Source organism: Empidonax traillii, unplaced genomic scaffold (assembly GCF_003031625.1).
Source record: "Empidonax traillii isolate 1590-97213 ecotype Southwest subspecies unplaced genomic scaffold, ASM303162v1 scaffold60:size2069287, whole genome shotgun sequence".
In the NCBI taxonomy this organism is placed as follows: domain Eukaryota; kingdom Metazoa; phylum Chordata; class Aves; order Passeriformes; family Tyrannidae; genus Empidonax; species Empidonax traillii.
The window spans coordinates 974,610-996,872 of record NW_020955253.1 but is presented as its reverse complement, the minus strand read 5'-3'; the positions used below and the strand labels follow the sequence as shown (position 1 = coordinate 996,872).

The 22,263-nt window shown below is 39.4% G+C and overlaps 1 protein-coding gene across 1 annotated transcript in view; it reads left to right on the top strand.

Moving 5' to 3' along the window:
• Positions 1 to 329: 329 nt before the first annotated feature.
• Positions 330 to 22,263, top strand: part of WWC2 (WW and C2 domain containing 2) — a 100,006-nt gene continuing 78,072 nt past the window's right edge. Inside the window, exon 1 of the mRNA XM_027879892.1 lies at positions 330 to 597. Within this exon, the coding sequence (XP_027735693.1) occupies positions 467 to 597 (131 nt within the window). The 5' untranslated portion in view covers positions 330 to 466. The remainder of the gene's footprint in view (positions 598 to 22,263) is intronic.

Below are 22,263 nucleotides of genomic sequence, written 5' to 3'. Positions count from 1 at the left end.
AGCCGAGCCACCGGGGCAGAGCCCGATGGAAGCAGGAGGGTCCCCTCTGGCAGCCTCTGCCCCGCCGGACGCTTCCCGTGCCGAATTCCGCGGCCAGGGCCTGCCCGTCCCGGCGGGCAGCGCGGGCAGGGTTAACCCTGAGGAATGCGGCGGGAGGAATGTGCATGTAGATGAGATGGATGCTAATCTCATGCTAATGAGCGGCGGCCGCGGCCGCCCGGGGCTCAGCCGGGCTCCCCGCGCCCAGACGGCAGCTGGGCTCCGCCGGCAGCGCTGACCCGGCCGGCGCGGCGCGGGCGAGGCGGCAGCCCGGGCATGGTGGACTGAGAGCCGGCCGCGGCACAGGGCTTCCCTGGGCTCCCGCGAGCCCCCGCTCCTGGCCCCTTTCCCCGGCCCAGGTCGTGGCTTTTCCCGCTTCCCGTCTTTCTTTCTGTCCCTATGGAGCAGCTACTCCCGCCGCCCGACCATGCCTAGGAAAGCGGGGAATGGGCAGCTCCCCTTACCCGATGGCTGGGAGGAGGCAAGGGATTACGACGGTAAAGTGTTCTACATCGATCACAACACCAAGCAGACCAGCTGGATCGACCCCCGGGACAGGTGGGCGCGAAGGCAGGGCGGCGGCGAGGCCCGGGCTGGGGGTGCGCTCGGAGCGGCGCCGCCGGGGCAGCTCCGGGGCGGGGGGGAGCGCGCCCGACTGTCCCCTCGGGACTGGAGGTGCGCCAGGGGGTCCCCTCTCGGAGTGGGGAACGGGGGTGGGGCAGGAGAAAACCCCTGCCTGCGTGGGTATAGCCTATGCCTAAACCCATTGCATGAGTTCGTGTTGGGACTGGGGGGGGTGGGAAGCCCGTAGAGCTCTTCCCGGAGTGGCCAGGGTTTGCTGGCGTTTGTGGAGTTCCCGACAGGTACCAAAGTTTGCCAGTCCCTCCCAAAGCGGAGGCGCTGGCTCCTCGCCCTCCCTCTCCCCCCGGGCTCCGCGGAAAGGGGCCGCCTCCCTCCCTCCCGGCTGGCGGAGCATCCCGGGCGCCTGGCCCTCCCGTGCTTCTGCTCCCCCGGCCCGCCCGGAGCGCCGTGCGGGGCTAGCGGGGAAGGACCGGGGCTGGCGGAGGCCTCGTGCGCTCGCTAGGCCTCTGCGAGCCCAAATCCGCTCACTGCCCGCCAGCCGGAGCCCAGGGTGTTTGCTGCCCTTCCCGGGTCTGAGCTCGGTAAACCTCCTGTGGAAGTGCTTCAGCGAGCGAAAGACCCAGCGCGAAGGCTGCTATCCCCGGAGTGCCCGGGGCACGTCTGCCAGCTGGTGGGGGATGCTGGTGACTCTTTGGGTCGGCTTCAGTGCTGTTTTTAATAGCGGGATCTCAGACGCACAAGATACCTATTGTAAAACGTATATTTTGTCCAAAGCGGTGCTGAAAAGTAATTAGAAACCAAAAGTTGGTGCATATTATGAAGTACGATGTTTCTATTGGAAACAGTCCAGTCTAATTATAAAAAAAGTTTTAAAAGACATTATAAATTTATGGAACAAGCTGCACTGAATTATAAATGAGGGCCTTGGTTTGTGTTTCTCAGGTGAAATTAGAAAAGGTAGTTGTGACAAAGCTTGCTGGCTGTAAGTTGCATAGGGAAGTTTTGACAAGCATCATGTGCTGTGTAAGGCCTACTGCTCTGTCCTACTTGCTATAACAGCAAATTCCAGTAGTGGCAAACTTAATGCTTAAATTCCTCTGTACTTCAAAACACATCAGTTACCTTGTAAATATTAGTGAGGTGGTAAGGTATTACAGGACAATGTTATTTGTTACACCTGGCCTTCTCAGGTGATTTTTTTTTTTTTAATGCAGGCAGTATAAAACTTCTGGCTTTACTGTCTCTAGAAATAGTGATTATGAAGTTTTTTTTAGTTTTAAACCTTTAATTTGTGTTTTCAAAGCAGAATAGAAGATAGTATGATTGAGGTAAAGCAAAATTGTGACACTGGAGTGCGCTCGTTATAATACTGCCTCATGAGTATACTACTAATTTAATTTTTAACATATTCTGTAATCCTGAAAAGTTCAAGAGTATTCATGTTGGATGGTACAATTTGAATCTTCACTCTCATTAACGGAGTAGACAGCAAAGTGAGTAACACTTGTGTGTTTGCCATCCTATAGAGACAGAGCAAATGTTGTTAATATCTTAAAGGTGTAAGAGAAATCAAGTCCTGAGACTTTACTTCCTTAGTTCTCATTAGAGATTTTAAAGACCTTTTTCAGAAGAGTAGTGTTTGAAATAATTGTTAACCTGTGTCAGTCATGCAAAACGAACAAAAAGAGGAATTTTGCCCTAGGTGCTCGAGAGAATCCATGCTTTGGTGTACATGGCTCAACTGTGAAGCTGAATTGCCTGCACAGAAGAGAGACTGACAAACCCATTTAATGTGCGACTTGCAGTATTTGTATTTACAATATCCCTGTTTCCAGTCAATATTTATATTGGTGACCTGTTTTGGAAAAATAAATAAGAAATGCATGAACGCCCTGTGATGGCTTTGCTCTAGATTCCATTTTAGCTTCCAGGTATTTAGAGAATATACATTTGGAAACCATACAGGATGTAATTAGAACTTGCTGTCAAAAAAATTGAGAAGTGATTTTCCAAGTTTGTCAGTACAATAAAATCTGGATTCGTGCTGTTTCAAAAACATATTTTAAGTTGTCAAAATGAAAGTAGTGGACTCCACAAAAGGACTGAAAACACATTCCCTTGTCTGATGATACTTTAGGACTTTCTGGCTATTTTCTCTGATGGAGATGATACAAGTTTTCATGATGTACTTGTGGAATGTCATTTTATATGGGCTCCTAAAATCTTTCATTGGTAAAGCAAGTGTAGAATAGATAAGTTTTTATGGACAATATTCCTTCCGATGGTGTTACACTGCATTCCCTGGATGATTACATAGAAAAGTCATGCCTAATGTTTTTAAATAATTCTTATTCTCTTAGATTTGGAAGATACAGATACCAAAGACTAGTGCTGGGAGACATTAGCCATATGGTTGTGGGCTGCCAGGTGTATTTGAGAACAGTTAGGAATGGTTTAATCATATCTAGAAATAAGTTGACAGTTGAAAATGCCATATTTCAAAGCTTCTTGGAAAATTCTGTGTTTGTGGTTTTGGGGTTTTCTTAATATAGTGACACTTTTCCTCATGTTCTTTTCTGGACTGTTCTGATAGTGTATGTATTTGTTAGTGCTTAGATGGTGCAGGTCTGTTAATCTAATTAGAGCCTTGTTGTACAGCTGTGAAAAAACCCCTCACATCAGCTTCAAGCTTGGGGCTCAGTTTCCAGTTTTGTCGGCATCGTTTATCTGAGTACTCCCACTGACGTTAGAGAATCTCACTCTTTCAAGGGCAGGAATGACTTGGCTTGTTGTGTTTTAGGAGTGTTGTGGAAGGTCAGGGGGTTTTAATGTTTTGCACTATTCAACAGCAATTTTTCTCTCCAAACACTTGGGGTACTGTTCTGATTTGTTTTAAAGACTGGTGGCCCAAAGGAGAGGGCACTTTAAGATATAAAGTATGAGAAAGAGAAACATAAAGGCAAGAATGTGAGAGTTGTAGTAACATTTTCACTCACTAAATATATGGTTGTGATTTCTTTGTTTAGGACTCCTTCACACTACAGCAAACTGAGCACTTACTGGTCTTGATGGTTCTTCTGAAACTGCTTTATTTTAAGATGGGAAATAGCCCAAAATATCAATTGTATCCTTGAAAAAATTATAAAAATACAATTGTGGACAGAAGAGGACAAGCCAGATGAAAAGGGCTAGAGGAATTCATGGGTTTTTTTGAAGTTCCCTTGAAAGTCTTTCAAGCTTCTTGGGATACTGAGATTTGGTAAGGTATTGATGTGGTTTTGTTTCTTTTCTTCTTCTGATAGACAATTAAGAGGCAGTTGGGGTGGGACAGAAATTTGAAAAGGAAAATATCTCTTTTTTTCCATTATTCAACACATTGTAAGTGGGCCCTATGTTTATTATATTCCTTAGTGGAAGCAGTAGAATAAAGTACTAATGAGGAGTGAAATGGGAAGCAGGAATCTCAATACCCTGAAGTTTTCAGCAGTTTCCTTGGTTGATTCAGCTTGGTTTTCTTACCATAAATGCAGACCTTCTCATATCTTGGTTTCTACATCGTAAATAAGCCTGTGCACACTGCTGATCACAACTGACTCCAACTGGATTATTTTTTTTTAATAGCTTGCCTAAAATGAGTTCAACATCACAAATTCTGAAGCTACAAGTGATCTTTATTAAATGTTTATCTGCACTCCTGTCCCACTGCTGTCAGTGATGAGTATGACAACAAAACTGTACTTTCTGTCCTCACTTTGCTTTCCACTGAGGAGAAAAATCTGTTTAAAATGTATGTTTCAAATGTGCATTTGAAATGTTCATTGTATAGTTTTGCTAGAATGTTTGTAGAGTACTCACTAACTATGTAACCAAGAAAGTGCTTGAGAACATTGGATGTGCAGAAATCGGAGAACTTTATGAGTTAAGAGGTAGTGAAAGAGTTTTCTGTGTGAATAGGGAATGCAGTTTCCATTGCTGCTTTTGTTTTGTGGGGAGGTGGAAACATTACAGTTTTTAGTACGGGATTCTCTAACTTGTGCATGATTGGATTTGTCTGAATTTTAGAACATTTAAGTGTTGTTGCCCTTTTCCCTTAGAAAAGAAGGGCACTTTGTTCCTTACCTTCTCATTGGAACTTGCTTTCTCTTGTCCTGTAAACAGCAGATACTGTGAAGAGCGAAGATACTGAGACTGAAGTTATTTGAGGAGAGGGACTTTAATCCTATCTCTTTCCTAAACACTACTGTAGTTTAGGGGTGTGTGGTAGAAGACTTCCAGTCATAGCACTCCAAGGTGTACAGCTTGCAATAATCCTGTAGTGAGACAGAACAAGAATTTTGCTCCCCAAATGTCTTTTTCTTCTTGATTTCAGCCTGTAGTATCATTTGCTGGTTTTTATCCTAATTCTATGTAATTTGTTCCTGCCCCCTTGTCTGCTCAGGAATGTGCGTGCCCTGTGAAACTGTCTGGTATCTCATTCTGGTTCAGTGACGGGTTGGGGACTGCTTTTACTTAATTGATGTATATTTATTCAAAATAAACCTGTGATGCAAGTACTGAACATGCAGTGAGAGGCTAGCTGTGTCTGAAGTTCTGACACCTTCATTTGTTTATCCAGTGTAAAGTAGAATTCTAATACTGCAGTGGTAATATAGCTGTGATAGCATCAGACACTGTTAAAATACATAGTGATTGTGTATATGGGGTTTTTTTAACCAGTCTGTCATTTGCATGGGCCTGTGTGTTGTTGATTTTTTGCATTACTGAAAATGGCTGTGGTGACTGAGATGACGCTTTTATTCTTTACTTCTCTGGGATTGATAGGGCTGCACTGTATCTTTCATCTCAGAGCATGTGAAGTTCACAAGTCAGGAAATGCTGCAGAGTATTTGCTTATGTGTGCAAAGTATGTACTGCTGGTTACAGCCAAGGACTGTGACCTGGTATGTAAAGTGGGGCAAGTGGTCTAGACTGTGGTTTGTCCAGACCCATGTCTGAAGTACTTGCCTACTAGAGCTACTTCAATTAAAACCTATCTTGACTTACAATATAGTGTTACAGTAGCTGTCTTGCCCAACATAAGCCTTAATGAGAAGTTGTACGTGTGAAGGAAAATAGACCTTTTCTCTAATGAATGGAGCTGAGCTGTTTGCTAGATTTGTTGTCTTACCACGTTATGGTTAAATGAAATAATACTTCAGAATTCTGTTTTCAGAGAGGAGTAACTGACTTTACTTTGGAGTAATGACTGAGTTAAGTTTTCCTTTTTACAGGCAAGGATCTATACATAGATCAAATAGGGAAACATATTTACAACTTCAGAGATCTGAATGGATGACATTAGCAGTTCCTGATTTTTTTTTCTTGTTAAATAGCTTATCTTGAACTTTTTGGTTTAAATTCCGTGCTTTGAACATGAAATTGAGGTTATTAGAATAAGGTAAGAGGATTCTCTACTTCCACTCACTAATGTTTGTAACATCGAGAGGCAAGCTGAATTTTGTGAAGTGGGTTTTGTTTTGGCTGTCTTGCTACTTTTTTCCTTTTAGCCTAAAAAAACCTTTGGGTATTTGAGATGTAACAGTTTTTGTGTCACACAGGTGACTGAAAACTGGCATATACTCATGGAAGTAATGGAAAAGATTGCAAATGGACAAACTTATTTACGTACAGTAATATTTCCATAATGATACACTTTCAGGGAGGCATAAATAGAAACAATGCTAAGATTCCACAACTGTTCTGCTGTGGTGTGTAAGAATGCTGTGGTGTATGAATTTACAGCCACCTGGAAGGGAAGTGGAAAAGGGTTGCAGAGGGGCAGTTCAGCCCGCTGAGTCCAGAATGTCCTGGTTCTGTTTATGTGTCTTTCTTCTGCCAGCAAAACCGACCCCAGGAGGTGATTTGACTAAAATGAAACCCCTTGTTGTTAGGGTTGTTTTCCAGCAGAATCAGCTCATTTTGTCACTGAATGGGTACTACTGCTAGTGTGAGGCTGGAGGCAAGTCCAGAGCCGAGAGCAAAATGGGAAAATGGTACAGTAGAAACCAAGATGCAGATCAATCCTAGTTGCCATGGAACCGTTGGTGTCCATTTCTTTCGTTGGGTGTCTCCATTGCTTTCTTGTGCATGTCTTTGTGTTCATCTTTGCTGTGAACCAGTACTGTCACGGATATCTTGATCCTAAATATGTTTTCTGTCACCAATAAACCTTTATGATGTTACAGACTTTTTTACTGACTCTTTAAATGTATGTTATTGTGAAGCTTTTGTTGAAGAGAAATTTGGTCATTGCATGGTTGCAGAATTAGAATGTGTTTTTTGGGAATGTGCTGCTATTGACAATGTGTTTATGAAGAGCTAATTTATACTGTCTATAAAAGTAGATAAGAAATTATTTGACTTTGGTGCATTTTGTTCCTAATTATTCATAAAATGTGTTTTATGCTCTACTGCAAAGTGTCTCACCAGAATAATGGTGTAATTTAAGATGGTGAATGTTTTATTGTGTGAAACAAACTGGAACCATTTGTCTTCATGCATTTGAGGTTGTCATCTATGGATGGACAAATTGACTTGGCCTTCATTTGGAAGGAGGAGCTAGTGTCTGAAAAGGGCAGTTATACAGTAGTTATGGTTTGCTTTTTGTGTTTCTTAAATAATTTGTAGGGTTTTGCTTTGTGGGTGTAGGGTTTGGGTCTTTTTAAATAGCACACACTGGGTGTTGCTGAATGCTATTGCTCTTCTCAGTGACTTTTTCTGTGGAAAACCATTAATTATGGTGAAGTTTCTACCTGGTGAAGTCAATCTCTGGCTCTTGTTTTTAGAAGAGCTTCCTGGAGGAGAGAGATTGCTTTCCCCCTTTGTTTACATGTACTTTTTAAGAGCTAATTTGCTTTTAGAATTTTTTTTGTTGGTTAGGACTTCAGGGCTAGAGGCAGTCTGTCAGTGTATTTTGTCAACTGAAACAGTCATTTGCATCTAATAGAACAAGATCGGATGCTGTCCTTTGAAGTTGGATACTGTTTGTACTTGACGAAAGGCAACTTTATCTTATCAACTCTGAATACATATTGTATTCAAAGTAATTGTTTGGGTATGTAAAGACGTAGGGACAACAAACTTGAATTTCTGCATACTCTTGCTGTGTGCTATATAATACTTTTGTTGGACCTGCTTTGATATGTCTGTGCTATTTTTCTCAATCCATGAAGTAAAACTTTAATCTTTATTTAAAAAACAAAAAGAACAACCATACTGGGATGCCTTCCATAATATGCTGTTTGTTCTGGTAATCAGGCTTTCAGTGTCCAGAAATACAAATATTTTTTCACTTTTGGTGGAAAAGATCTAGAAGAATTTGTATTTTAACTAAACACTGCAAGGAGACTCTTTTTATATTAACAACTTTCTTGGGTTGTTAATGAAGGAATAGTACTTTGCACACCTCGTTTTCCTTTTTAAAGTACTTTCAAGTGCTAAACTATAGTCTCGTCCAGATAAACTTCTCTTATGGCTTATAGATCTGACCTGTGAAGAATTCTTACTCTAATTCAATGCTTGGCCCTTCCCTTTCAAGAGCTTACCTCCCTCATGGAGTTGAGAATGCCTGATGAAGACGCATCTGGTTTTAATCATGTGGCAGACGAACTTTTGATAAAGCCTGCAAATTGTGTTCAAGCACATCATGCCATATGGCAGAAAATATGCCCAATGCATGATGAATTAGTGCCTGCCTTTTAGCTTTGTGGCAGCCGTATGTCTTAGTAGCATCTTGTCAAGATGGGTTTGACCGAAGCACAGGTGTCCCCTGTCGTATCACTGCATGGCACTGTTTCTATTGGGATCACAATGTGGAGGAACAATTCTGGTCTCTTCTGCTTGTCAGTCTCTAGGACACTTCTGGGCAGGGTGATTTACTATGCGGTTCTCTTAATACTTCTAGAAGACGAGGTATGAGCCCCTTCAGCTGACTGCAGAAAATTATTAGGGAAAGAGATTTATTTGTTTTCGATGGTGAAATAATGAAATCCTTTGTTTAGTACTGTCAATAGTTAAACCACAGTCTAGCCTAGAAATGCCTGTCTCATGAGAGGTGGTGATGATCTGATAGAGAACAAGTACTCTTATTGAAAGGCTAGTCTCTTCATTCTTAATACACTTTTTTTAATTATGCAAAAAAAGTCTATGTAGACTTAGAACTTTCTACTCCTTCACAAGTATTAACAAAATGTCTCTATTAAAATTTGTAATTCTTCTTAGAAGTAACCTTGTGCAAAATTTGTTGTTTAAAAAACAGTTAATGTGCATCAGAGAACAAGATGTGATTCAGATTTATGTGCTAGATTTTTTAAATGCTATTATTAGCAAATTAGCTGTATTTTTAAAATGCTGTTTCTTAGCAAATGATTACAGTCTCATCCTGTGCTTTGGTGCATGTTCATGAGCCATCCCGACTGTAGCCTGACTGGTGCAGAGTCTGACCAAGGGGGTGCTGGTTTTGTCTTCTGTTTCATGAAGACACAGCAGAGAGCAGTTGTCAATGGAGAATGGTTTATAGTGCATTAAGGCTGAAATAGCTGGGAGAGGACCTAGGCAGGGACCATTTGGATGTGTTTCTTGCTTTTGGAAAGGCAGTGGGAAAAGTAGGATGTGTATCGGCATCTAATAGATTTTGCTTCTGTGAAACAGTCTGTGGTTGCTTATGAAGCTTCTTTGACCTGTGTTTATTCTTTGGTGGGTTTGTAAAAGATGCTTGCGACACAAAATTTCCTTGTGAGCTGAGTGACATTTTGTCCATATTCCATAAATTATCCCCCCCTCAAGTCTAATTGTACTTCTGTTGCCATATGTGTGTTGTTACTGAGGATGTGATTTAAATTTTAAAACATTTTAGCTATCCTGAGTTGCACTATGAATACCCAGTTTGAGGTATCTCTGTATACATTGTTTCTTGGTACAGCACCAAATAAGGTACTTTTATTTTTTAATTATTTTTAAGAGATATGGCAAACATCCTGTGAGAAACCCTTAAGACTTCAGAAGTTTAGGAGCTACTATTTTATAGAGGAAGTATTGTTTTGGTAGGAATGTAGTAATGTATTACCACATTGCTTGTGTTCTTAATTTATTGTTAAAACTGTGACAGCAGTCAGGTCATGGTTCTACCTAAGGGCACTTAATTATGCTTTTTGTGTACTCTTGGGGATGTACTCCCAAGTGTACCTAAGCTCACTGCCCATCCAAATATGAATCCCCTATTCCCAAGACTTTTACAATGTATGGTCAGTGTAATCGCATATCATAAAAAAGAAAAATCAAGTCCTTTTCAGTTAATGTGCTGTCTTAACATATCATCATCTTGTATGGTAATTTGTGATAAATTTTAAATTATGACCCTTGCAAAAATTATTTATGTTTTTATTTTTTCTGGGACACTGCATTTATTTTAGTTACATTCCCAGTAATGGAATGTTTTATTGTTCTGCAGGATTTGACCCAAACGGTATTTTGGGGTTTTTGCTGCTTGAGACTTCTAGTGCAAAGATTTGCACGTAGCCTCCCTTTTTAGTTTGGATGGAATTGAGAGCAGTTCAGTTTGAAGGGCTATGGACTTCTCTCAGAAAGAGAATTAAGTTATGGTATGAGTCTAAGGTACAACACTGTTTAGTACTAAATTCCAGGTTGAACAGCGACAAACCAACAAAACCAGCATTGGAATGTCCGTGGGGTTGGAGTTAGACCAAGAAAGCAGGATATTGCTCAGATGCGATCTCTGAGGGTCTAACTTGAATTTCACCCATCTGAAGTAACAGCATTCCCTTTAATTTATGGATAAATTAATTGGTTTGGAATGTAGACCTATAGAGAAACACCAGAAATCAAGGCCTTTCCTTCTGTATATCAATGTATTAATGTTCCTGAATAGTAGGAATTTTGCAGAAGTTTTTCACATTCTGTTTTGTAGTTTCCAGTTGTGTTTAACACAGAAGTGGCAGGCTGAGGGGGTGTTTTAGTGGGTTACATCATGAAGGAGGATCCTTTGGAATGAAAGTATAAAATATTTAAAATATATTTGGCTTAAGCATTGATTAGTAAATGGTTATGCATAAGAGAATGCAATTCAAGGCAGCAATCTGACAAGGAATAAAGACCTCTTTCTGTCATGCTGTCAGTATTGCAATGTTTGAAATGAACTGTTAACACATTTACAGTCATTCTGGTGAATAGTAGAATGCTAGGGATGTGAATAATCATCTGAGACCTCTACAGGACATTCCTGAAATAGTGTTTAAATGACTAGAGATATTATGGGATGCAGGAAAGTATGCAAACACCATAGTCAAGCTAGCAAGGTCAGTGTTTTACTACTGCAGCAAGTAAGGCTTAACATGAAGTATTTTTTAATACACAGTAAACAGATGATTTGTTCTGAAAGTTTCTGAAATTTGCATATTATTTTCTGTTTGTTTTTGTTTGTTTGTTTTGCTTTTCTGTAGGGTTTTGTTTGTTGGATTTGGTTGTTGTTTTGTTTTTTCCTGTTATTGGTAATCCCTAGGCTCTCTTTTTATATCTGCTCTTTGAGACGACGACTGTAGTGGACTGAAGTTTGAGGTTTGCTAAGGCATTGTTAATTGGTTGGGCTGCTGTTAAGAGATGTTAATGATGCTATGGTCTAGAAGGTGAACTGCTGATAGCAAAAGAAGTTATTATGGTGATATGGATTTGGGGGTTTGGCTCTCATGTTTTCGTTTGCTTGTGTGGTTGTTCTGCCTCACTTGCTAGCTTGGCTTACAAGGATATAAAATGAGCCATAGATTGCTGTGGCAGGTTGCTTATTTGCATTCAGGACCTGGCTGGCCTGTTTGCTCAGAATACATGAAAGCCATCAAAACTTTGTTTTTCTAGGCAAGATTTTGGCAAGAAAATGGGCTTGGAAGACAGATGTAGAACAGTTAAAGATATTTAATGCAAAACCTTTAGAACCTCCTAGGCTTGATATTTCATGTCTTTTTTTTTGTCAGTCAGGGTTTGCCTGATGTGGCTACTATTTTAAAAAATGCATGAAGAGTATTTAAAAAAACAAATGAACCCCCCTGTAATAACCTTCCCATAATCAACACTTCATTTTTGATTTTATTCTGAATTTGGCAGGTATCCTAGTTAGTTAAGCAGCTTCATCCAGCTGCCTGAAGTTCTTGAAACATTATCACTGCAGGTGTCTGGTGTTGAGGGGTGACAGTACTTACCCAAGTACCTTCTTGTGGCAGTACTTATTGAGGTAGTAGGTTTGTTACAGATCTTTTGGGAAAGAACTCTCATAAACATCTATTTTGTAATTGAAAAGTTTTTTAAAATGGCCAGTATTAGAACTTTATCTGAATGCCCTCATATACTTAAATGTGACTAGTACCCATCTGTTTAGGACTTGCAGTGATGTTTAAAGCTGATGTGATGATGAACACAGTAACATCCAGATACCATGAATGCTTTCATGTGGCCTTGATGACGGTGATGTCCCCATGGGTATTTTGATTACATAAGAACTTAGTACTTAACTTTAAATGTAAGATGATTGAATACTTGCAAAAAATTTGAAGAACAAGAATCTTAAGGGAAGACAGTACTTCTTAGCCCTTTAGACTAATACATGGAATTTGCCTCCCTGCAGGCAGTCACTTATGCAGATGCCTTATTAAAAGCAGACATATTGTAAAAAGGAGCTGTACAAAAGACAAGGAAGTTGTGAGACCTGATATATATTTTTTCCTGAAAATGTATTCTTTTTGCTGGATTGCAAGCTCTTTTTGGACGTATTCCACTGCAGAATGCTTATGAACTTCTTTCTTGGGCTCTCTCATTCCACCTTTTGTGTCATGTCAGTACTCTGATGTCTAGCAAGAGTTTAACTAGCTCTTTTTATCCTCTTGATAAGAGACTTAGAGAGATAGGGAAATCTTTACTGCAGCTTCTGTTTCCTATGGTGGCTTTTAATGCAGAGGTCAAGTTTGATCCTAACTTAAGAATGTTTGCATCTAAACAGAAATATGTGTATGAGCACATACCCTGGCAACCTAATCCCATGGTCACCTGAACTGTAGTCCTTACCATAATAGGTCATAGGTCTCTTTTGGCCCAGCTGATCCAGAAGTCAACATTGAGAGATGGGACCAGTACTTAGACAAGTTTTGCTTCTCTGTGGTGTCTGGTAACTCAGGAGATTAAAAGCACTCCCAAACTCCACTTTTCTCAGTTGAGATGTAGCCAAATAGTTTTACCTTTCTGTTTCTCCTGGTGATAACTCCTTTGTCTGTCAATCAGCCTGACATCTCTTAATGATGAAGATAAAAAAGAATATTGGGACGGCAAAATCTTTAAAGCAGCCATTCCTATACTGTGTGATCTATTGTCTTTTTGATAATGTCTGCACTGAAGTCATAGAATTTTGAGCTAATCAAGGAGTGTAAATAAACTTCCTGCAGCTGGGGACAAACTCATTAAGGTCCAAGTGAGGCAGTTTAGGGACAAATTTTTTATCTCCAGTGTTAAGACCTTTGGATCTGCTGTAGAAATGTCCTAAGAATATACGAGGTAATAGAATTCAGATGTTAAGTTATAAGGGAGGAGAGTGGGCAGAGAGTCTATATAATAAATAACAGTCTTTATTTTTAATTATTTTTTTTAATAAAAAGAAGCAAGCATAAATTTTACAAAATCAATGTTTGCTGCTCTGTTTCAGAGTAACATGTTAGTGCATTACTGTATTTCAATTCCACCTGTTTGGTTGAGATATATTTTTTTTTCGTGGGAAAACATCTCTCAGTTTCTTTCAGACAATAAAACGGTTCATGATATAAAATGGTTGGGGCAATATTTGACTGACACTTGTCAGTTTGAGTGGGCTGATGCACAGATGAATTTATGAAAGAGAAATGAGACTAGTAGACACTGAACTTTTGATTTTGTGAATAATATTTTGTGCTAGTAAGGGCTGACTGTATTTTGCTTTCCACTTTTTGCTTCTTTTTGACACCCCCTATTCAACTGCACTACACATCTGTGCAACTTTGCTGTGAATCACAGTAGAGAGGCTTAAAAGCAGCAAGAGCAAAAATAAAAACAGATCACAATAAAGGTCATATCACAACATTAGCTTATAGTACTTCTGCATCAGAGAAAGGTAATTTTACCTCTTTAAAAAAAAATTGTTATTTTGGAAAGATGAATCATACTGCTTACACTGGCTTTTGTACTGAAGACTTCACATTGTGACAGCACAATCTCTGGCTGGTGTGGAGACTAAGGGTAAATTATATATATAGAATAGGTGTAGAATGTGTACCACGTGAATACTGACTGGTCTTCCACACAAATGTTAAAGTATGTGAAAGTAACAGCGGGCAACTGGTGAAAATATTTTTTTAGTAGAAACCACTGAGTTTTAACATGGAGATGGAATTAATACTGTTCGTTATATTGAAACTGATGGGCCAATATATAATCTGTATCCCAGAAGAGCTTTGAAAATAATTGCAAATGGAATTGCAGTAATTTACTGCATCCAAAGAAATTGGCAGTGTGGCCTGGGATTTGTGGTCAAACACTAGAAGAGGTTGCCCTGAATAGTTGTGGGCATGACTCAAAGCAACCTGGTCTGATTTCAGAAGTGTGCTGCATTGTGCATATGTTGGACCAGATGTCCTCTGGAGATTCCTTCCCTTCATTATTTACCGGGCATATGTGGGTAAATGTGGCTTTATCAGTGTTAGATCATCAAATTAACTAAACATCATATTTTGAGAAAAGATACTAGTTTCAGCGAAGTAAAGTCTTGACGTAATCTGTTTAAATGCAGGGGATTACTTATTATCATACCTGACATGAAGTCCTTAATCCCAAACACCTGTGCCTTTAATGGAAAAATTAGATGATCAAGTAGCTGTGGGACAAGGAGACTAAAATGTGCTATATTGGAATGGGAATTATGAGGGTAGTTGGAGGTTATAAGTGCTGTTTAGCAGCATAGTGGCAGTAACTCAACCACTCTTCACTTTAGTAGTGTCTGTAAAAAGATTTAAAGCTTCAATTTGCTCTAGCTATCAATTCTACAAGCAAAAATGTAGAAATTAAATTTCTTTATCACTTTGAAGAGCAACTCAATTTGATATCAATGTAGATCTCCAGCACCCTGGAGTTATCATGTACTTCTAATAATTTGAATTTTAGAATTTGGTGAGGAAAATGTGTATTACATCTAGAGTTTGGTTTATTAAAGATACCTCTGCGTGGGCTATGTTATTTGCAGTGCAATATTAAAGTTACTACTAAATGTACTAGAAGGATCTCATTACAGTTGGGTTTTTTTTCTGTTCCTTCAAATGTGACTTTGGAGGGGACAGTATTTTAAAGTTTGTTCCAGAAGGCACTTTCAGAGGTGGATGATTGAAAACAACTCTCCTGAATGGCACTTTGCTGTACTTCGTAGATCATAACGGCTTTTATTCACCACTGTGATTGTTTTTTAAATTACTACCTGTGGATGAATACTTGAAAGAATTGGCCTGCTGGCTACGTTTGGTTTGATTGAGGGCTATCTTGAAGTCGCCTTTAAATTACATGGGGTTCTTGACGATTCTAGCATTTTCTAATCTTCTTTGTACTACATGGTTTGTTTTGTTTCTTAAATGCTCGCAATTTTAGAAAGAATAGTAATTCTATCTTTATTTTTTGTTTTTAAAAAATATGTCATTTCAAGCTGAGATACAGAGATACTTCTTTAGCAAATGATAGTTGCTGTTTATTTTGCTTTATTCTTCCACTGGAAGCCATAAATTATGTAATGAATAATTATTATACTAATAGTTGCTGATGGACTGAAAACTAAGAGATACGTTTGTCATAGGGATAGCTCCAAGACATCCATAACAGTGGTGTACAAAAGCAAAACTGCTTTAGTAGTCTATTGAAAATATCATTAGTGGTGTGCTATGTGGACATTTCACTGGACTGTCACGAATAAGCCAGGCAGAAGAAAAGGGAGAAAAGGAATGTCAGAAGACAAAGTGATAGTTGAAGTTGCTTGATATATTAAAATAAATACAGTGTTCATAAGTCTGTATAGAACATTCCATTCTTCTGTTTTGATGACAAATTTGTATCGGGGCTCTTTTGGGAATGTAAAAGACTGGGAAGATTTTATTGTTTGTTAGTCAGCATAGTGGTCTGGAATGTGAAAGAGTCAGATTCCAGTCCCTTTCCTGCCTTGAAATGACTTGGTGCTATTGAAAAACCATCTTTCCTGAACGAATGAGATGGAAGAGGTACCTGAACATCCCAGTTCTGTTTCCTGAACTGCCGTAACCCAAGGCAGCAGAAATATCTAGGTTTCAGTTTTGGAAATGGACCATTTTGAAAAATTTAAAGGTGATAGAAACAGTGCTGTAGAAATTTCTGTGGAATGTAATCATTGTCCTATGGATAGCATTGAGAGGTGTGCCTGTCGCTAGAAACATTTAACCAATAAAAGACTGTCTGTGATCTCCAAAACTTCCTCTCAGATTTTTATCAACAGCAGTTCCCAGCTTCAGGGGCCATGTCCTGTGTGCCCTCTGTTCTTAGTATTTGATCTTTTCTCTTTAGGTTCAGCAAAAACTCCAATGAATAAGCAAAAGGTAGGAGTGTGTTGAAAAGATTGGGTCTTAACCTGTTCAAATACATCATTCCATCTGTGTGAATAGTATGGAATAAATAAAGGTTGGTAAGGGTAATGGCAGCAGGAGAATGAAGCGTTTTTCAATGCTCTGAAGTCTGTAATACATTTTAGCTTGTTGGCAGCTTATCAACGCAACTAGAATTGTTAGTGACTGGCAGAAGGGTTGTGATTTGCACTGTACAGTTCTTGTTAGTTCTGCTTTTTGGGCCACAGCAGCAAAACAGAAGGAAACAAAGACTTGAAGGTCAGGGTTGAGGTGTTTAAGTCCTTGTATTATCTTAGTGGGGAGTTTTCAGGCTACAGACATCCCCTCTAACCTCAGCTGAGGCATTTCTCTGCCCCTCTCTACTTCGTTCTGCACTGAGTGACTGCAAATCATTCTCTGCAAGAAATACTCAGTCCCACTTTGCTCCTCTGACAGACTTGGCTGTCTTTCTGCTAATGTGGGTATCACAGGAGCATCGCCCCACGTGAATCTTCTTGCCTGTGTCCCTACGGTCCCTGCAGTCATCCATATTGCAGCACACTCTAGGTTACAGCCATTCATAAGTATTTGGGCCATTCATAAGGGACTTGGGTTAGAGCTGAAGCATAGCAAATGTCAGTACAGTAAAGGCCCTTTGGACATCAATTAGGCTTTCTAGTCAGGTTTGCGAAAGGAAGAGATTTTGTCTTCCCAAAGCCCAGTGAAAGAATTAAAAAATGCCCTAGCCTGCTTTTTTCAGCTGGCACAGTGGATTGCCATGCTCCATCAACCAGACTAATTCTTTGGCTGCCAGTGAGGGTCACCAAGCACTGCTGCTTCCTTGTGTATCTCCCAGCAGCTAGCTGCTAGCTGTAGAGGGACAACAGGAAGAACAATCTGGGCACGGGAAAACAAGGAGATAACACTGTTAGATGCTTTGCAAACTCTATTCATCTCTGTTCCACAAGGCCATGCATTTCTTTCTGCAGGCTCTTGTAAAATGAAGCCAGGTGTCATTATCAGAAATTACATGTGGTGGTGTTTGGTTTTGGGTGGTGGCTTTCTGTGCTTATTAGGATTACAAATAAAAGATGTCTGCTGTTATGATTAGATTTTGGAAAGCAGAAATCAGTTCTAGACAGAATGTCTTCTATGTGTAGATGCAGAAATGCTAATAAGGATTGAAATACTGTAATGTTAAGAAATGAACAATACTCTTTCTTCACTGGTACCTGGAGGCTGCTCTGATACCATTTGGTAGAGGTCTCTAGTTCTTGTTGCTATTTAAGTAAGTTTATGTAAACCAAACCAAAGACCTTGTTACAATCTGTTTATTATAAATACAAATTATAGAAGTACAATGAATTTAACATAGTGAAAGCAATAGGATGAAGGAGAGGAAATATGAGGAAATATATGATTTGGCATGAAACAGTGCAGCAGCAAAAAAGACCGAACTTGGACCCTTTCACCTGGACTTCCAGTAAAGAGCAGAGCTTTCACACTCTTGGTTCAGAGTTAAAACTGTTGAAACAGATGAAACATAGAAGTGAGGTTGGGAGAGGATTGAAATTACCGTGTACTGAAAAGTGAAGAGCTATGCAGATCACGTTCAAGAAGGAATGCACGCTTTATTTTATTGAAAAACCCTACCTTTCTTCCTTACTGTTTTTCCCTATAAAAGTTCAGTTCTTCATGGCATGGCAAAGAAAGAGTTGCTTGCTAAACTGACAACTGCAAGCGTGAGATGATCAGCTCACGTGTGTTAAAAATGTTTAGAATTAAATGTAAAAGAATGGATTTTTCATTAAGCAAGCATGCAGTGCTAATGATTCCTATTAGCTTCTACCATTTCAAAGACTTGTTAGAAGATCTCTTTTTATGGAGGATTTAAATCAATCATTGTTCTGTCTGGCAAAATTCTAAACCCACCTTTGAAAGCTCTTTTGAGAATTATCCTTCCCCCACCCTAGGTTATATCTGCCAGATCAGGAAATTCCAACTTCTTCTCTTAAATTTACTATGGAATCCCCAGAGTCTAAAACTCAGAAAACGGATTTTTGCTGGACTGTGAATAATCACGATCCTCTCTTTCTTCCCTAACCTTTTCACATATTTTCTAAATTAGAACTTTAGCCATGCTGAGTGCCTGCAGATAAGCTAAAAAAGAATTGCATGGACTGTCACAAGCTTGGGAGTCTGTCTGCTTGTTAGGTCAGGATCCATGCTCATACACATTCTGACTGAATGTTAATTTTCCTTATATTTGTTTTCTTTACATAGTATGTTGTAGAGCATTGGAATACATGCAGACACCCAATGGCATTTTCAACAGATTAGAAGTTTGACTTCTATTTAATTACAGTGTGCCTACTTTTAAACTTTCCAGTACTTCTGGAAATTGTTTTAGATGACTGATGTTTATAGGATGAGAATAAGAAGCCTAGCCTTCAAGTAGATATGTTTTATTTTAAAAGCTTGAATGATACATGAATTAATTTCCTAAAGGAACCTAAGGATACTATGTAAAATTGGAGGAAAAATAGTAGCTCGAAGTATTAATATTTATGTTAAAGATTTTTCACAAAAGCAACTGATGTAGATTGATTTATGAGAGATAATAAGAGCCATCCATTGAGAAATTGAAGGAGAGTACATAAGTAATTGGATAGTAGAGATTTGTATCTGGACTATCTCTTAAGAGCAATCTTCTCTATTCAGTTTAAAAGAATAATAAATGGGAAATGGAGATGGTTATCTTGGCAAGGAATGACTGTATTTCCACTGTATGAGCTAATGCTGAGGTTTTTCATTACTCAAACTGTATAAAAACTTTACATCTAACAAAATACTGAAAATTATTTTTATGAAGTATTCATTTAAAAATACTGTGTCTAAGAAATTCCAGAAGTCTGTGAAATTGCAGCTTCCTAGTCAGCTGAATTTACTGAAACATCGCTTATATAGCAATTTGCCTTTTCTAGTACAAAAGATATGTACAGCGTGGGAGATTACTGTTTAATCAATTGTTTATGCTTAGGTGTTGTTTTTCTATGAAAGTGCCTCTGCTCAGTATTTGAGACAGTGTTGTCATTTTCTGTGTCGTTAGCAATTGTTTTTAAACTCTCTCCTTGCTAGAGCCTCATTAAGGAACTAGTTTTGATTGAAAAATAAAAGTCAAAGTGTCTAAAGTAAAGCCTCTCAGGGGAGGACAAAATTTTTTTTAGATTTTGTTCTGCAAACATGACAAACATCAGGTAACTAAACTACTAATTACGTACAAAGGTTGCTTCTAGCCTCGTTGAAGGCAAGGCTGGCTTTGACTTTGGTGCAGAAATTTCCTCGGCTTGTTCTATGAAGTTGTGTATCCTTTGCAGGATAGGGCAGTTCACTGATTTACATTATTCTAATTTGAAATTCAAGTAGCCAGTAGATCAAGGTATTAGAATAAATAGAAATTTTCCTAATTGCCCAAGCATTTCCATTTTGTAATCCAACAGGAATTAAACACCATTCTCTCTAATTTCTTCCCTTTTCTCAGAAATAGGGCTCTGCAACCAGTTAAGATTCATTGTTAGTCAAAGAAACCCTCAGCCTACCAAAATCAACCTCCCAGCTTTCACCATTAGTTTATTTCTTAGAACTGACTAACTATGGAGTCACATGAGCACCAGCACAAGTAAAAGAGAAAAGGCATGAACATGTAGCATGGAGGAAAAGCAGAACTGTGACAGCCAGGTTAGACCCACTGAAGTTGTTACAGAACCACAGCATCTGGTGTGGTATAGGCAAGTTACAAAAATTATTTTTCTCTACTCAAGATACACCATAATGGAGTTTAAGCTCCAAGAAACAAAGGCAAGGCAGGAGTGAGTACACATCGATGTAAATATGTGTGTTTGCATTTGGAAGTGTGGTAATAGCAAAGATTTAAAAATTATATACCAAAGGCATGGTCAGCCATGAGGTCAGAGTTACTCACGTACAGCTTCTCCAGTTAGCCTGTCCCAGCACACGCCTGTCCTCGTGGTAATTTTTTTTTTTTTTTTTTTTAATATCCAGACTAAACTTGTTGTTTCAGCTTATGTCTGTTTTCCCTCACGTTCCACTATCCCACCCCTGCAAAGAGCCTGAGCTCATCTCAAAGTCTTCCTTGTAGCTAGGGGCAGGCTGCTGTTGCATCCCTCTGAAGCTGCCTCTTCTCCAGGCTGGGCAAACCCCAGTCCCTCAGTGTCTTCACAGGGCAGGTGCTTCAGCTCCCAGCCATCCTGGTGGCTTTCCCCTGGGCTTGTTCCAGTTAGGTTTGGGGATGGTTTTTTTTGCCTTAGAAGATCAGAATTGAGTGCAGTATTTGAGATACAGTTTAATGAGTGTAGAGTAAAGAAGGTAGTCACATTCCTTGATCTACTGGCCACATGCTTGCTGATAGAGGAGGTTATTGGCCTTCTTTGCAGCCAGGGCACTGGATCACTGCCGGCTCACTGCCCACCAGGACCCCCAAGCTACTCCACAGCTGATCAGTCCCAGCCTGTGTTGTAGTAAGGGGCATTTTCTTCCTGGATGCGGGACTTGACATTTGTGTTGCTGAATCTCTGAAGGTTCCTGCTGGCCTATACCCATAGCCTAAGTCTTCTGAATGGTGGTCATGTCCTTGATAGTGTTGATTGTTCCCCCCCAATATGGTGTCATATGCAAGTCTGATGAGAGTGCAGTCTGATGCCTTTTCCAAATCATTGATACGAATGTTAAACAGGACTGGTCCCTCCAATAGTCCACATTTCATGATTTTCCAGGTAGAATATAACTTGTTGACCACTAGTCCAAAGGAAGGCAAGCATGGTTTGCAGGTTGCTGTTACAAAACTAGGGCAGATGAAGAGAATTGGTACCATGTTTTTTGTCAAAAGCAGAGACTAGCTATGCCTTCTTTTGTTCAGCTCAAGATGGAACTCAAACTTGTTGCCCCTCATCTATTGTTCCTAAAATTTAATATTATTTGCCAGAAATGGGATTAATATAAGTCTAAGAAATGTCAGCCTTGTGATACTCTTTATTAAAAAAAAAAATCCTTTGTGACTATAACTGAACAGAAAAAAAAAAAAAAAAGAGAGAGACTCTAGTGATTCATTATAAAAATATTCAATAACTAAATGGTTTTTAAACATTTTCTAACAAGGTCCAGTTTGAACTATGTGTACAAGACCAAAGTATTTTTCTTCTTTTTCTTTTTTTCCTACTGGAAAATATTTTCCTCATTTTCATTTTTGTATGTTAACTCTTAGAATTTGTATATTATATGTTCCTTTCTGTCGCCAAAGAATAATGCTGCCATAATAGTAGCTATCTTGAAAAGTTTCACCTGCCTTGCTTGGTTGGTTGGTTTTGTTGTCTTTTTAATCCTCATTGTAAAGGTCAGTAGATTCTATACATCCAGAGCCTTTTCTTTAAATTTACTTTAAGACAAGGTACTGTGTCTGACAATTTCTATCTTTGGAATTCCAATTTCGGGTCTTAACAGCCTTGGGAAAGAAGGGAGTGGCAGCTTTAATTAATCTTCCTGCATGTGCTGGGAGACAAGTGAATTTAGAACAGCAACTCCAATAGGAAGACAGTTGTATCTGGAGTATCACATTTACTGTCACTATGAATCTGTTCTTTGTATTTTTTGTCAAATCGGTTTTTGAAAGCAGTTATGATTTTGACCTCAACAAAATGCAGTTGGCAGTGTGGTCCAGCTATGATTGTGCATTGTATAGAACTTTGTTTTGAGCCTGCTCTTCTGTACTTTCTTCATGTGCTTTCTTGTAGTGTGAGAAACAGAGAATAAGTGCTGCCTGTTCCTTTCATGTGCACAATACTTCCACTCTGTAAGAGACTACTAAGATGAATGATATTAACCTGTTCAGTTGCATTACATTCTATACCCTGATTGCCATTGCTCGCTTTTTTCTGCATCTTGGCTTGTGGTT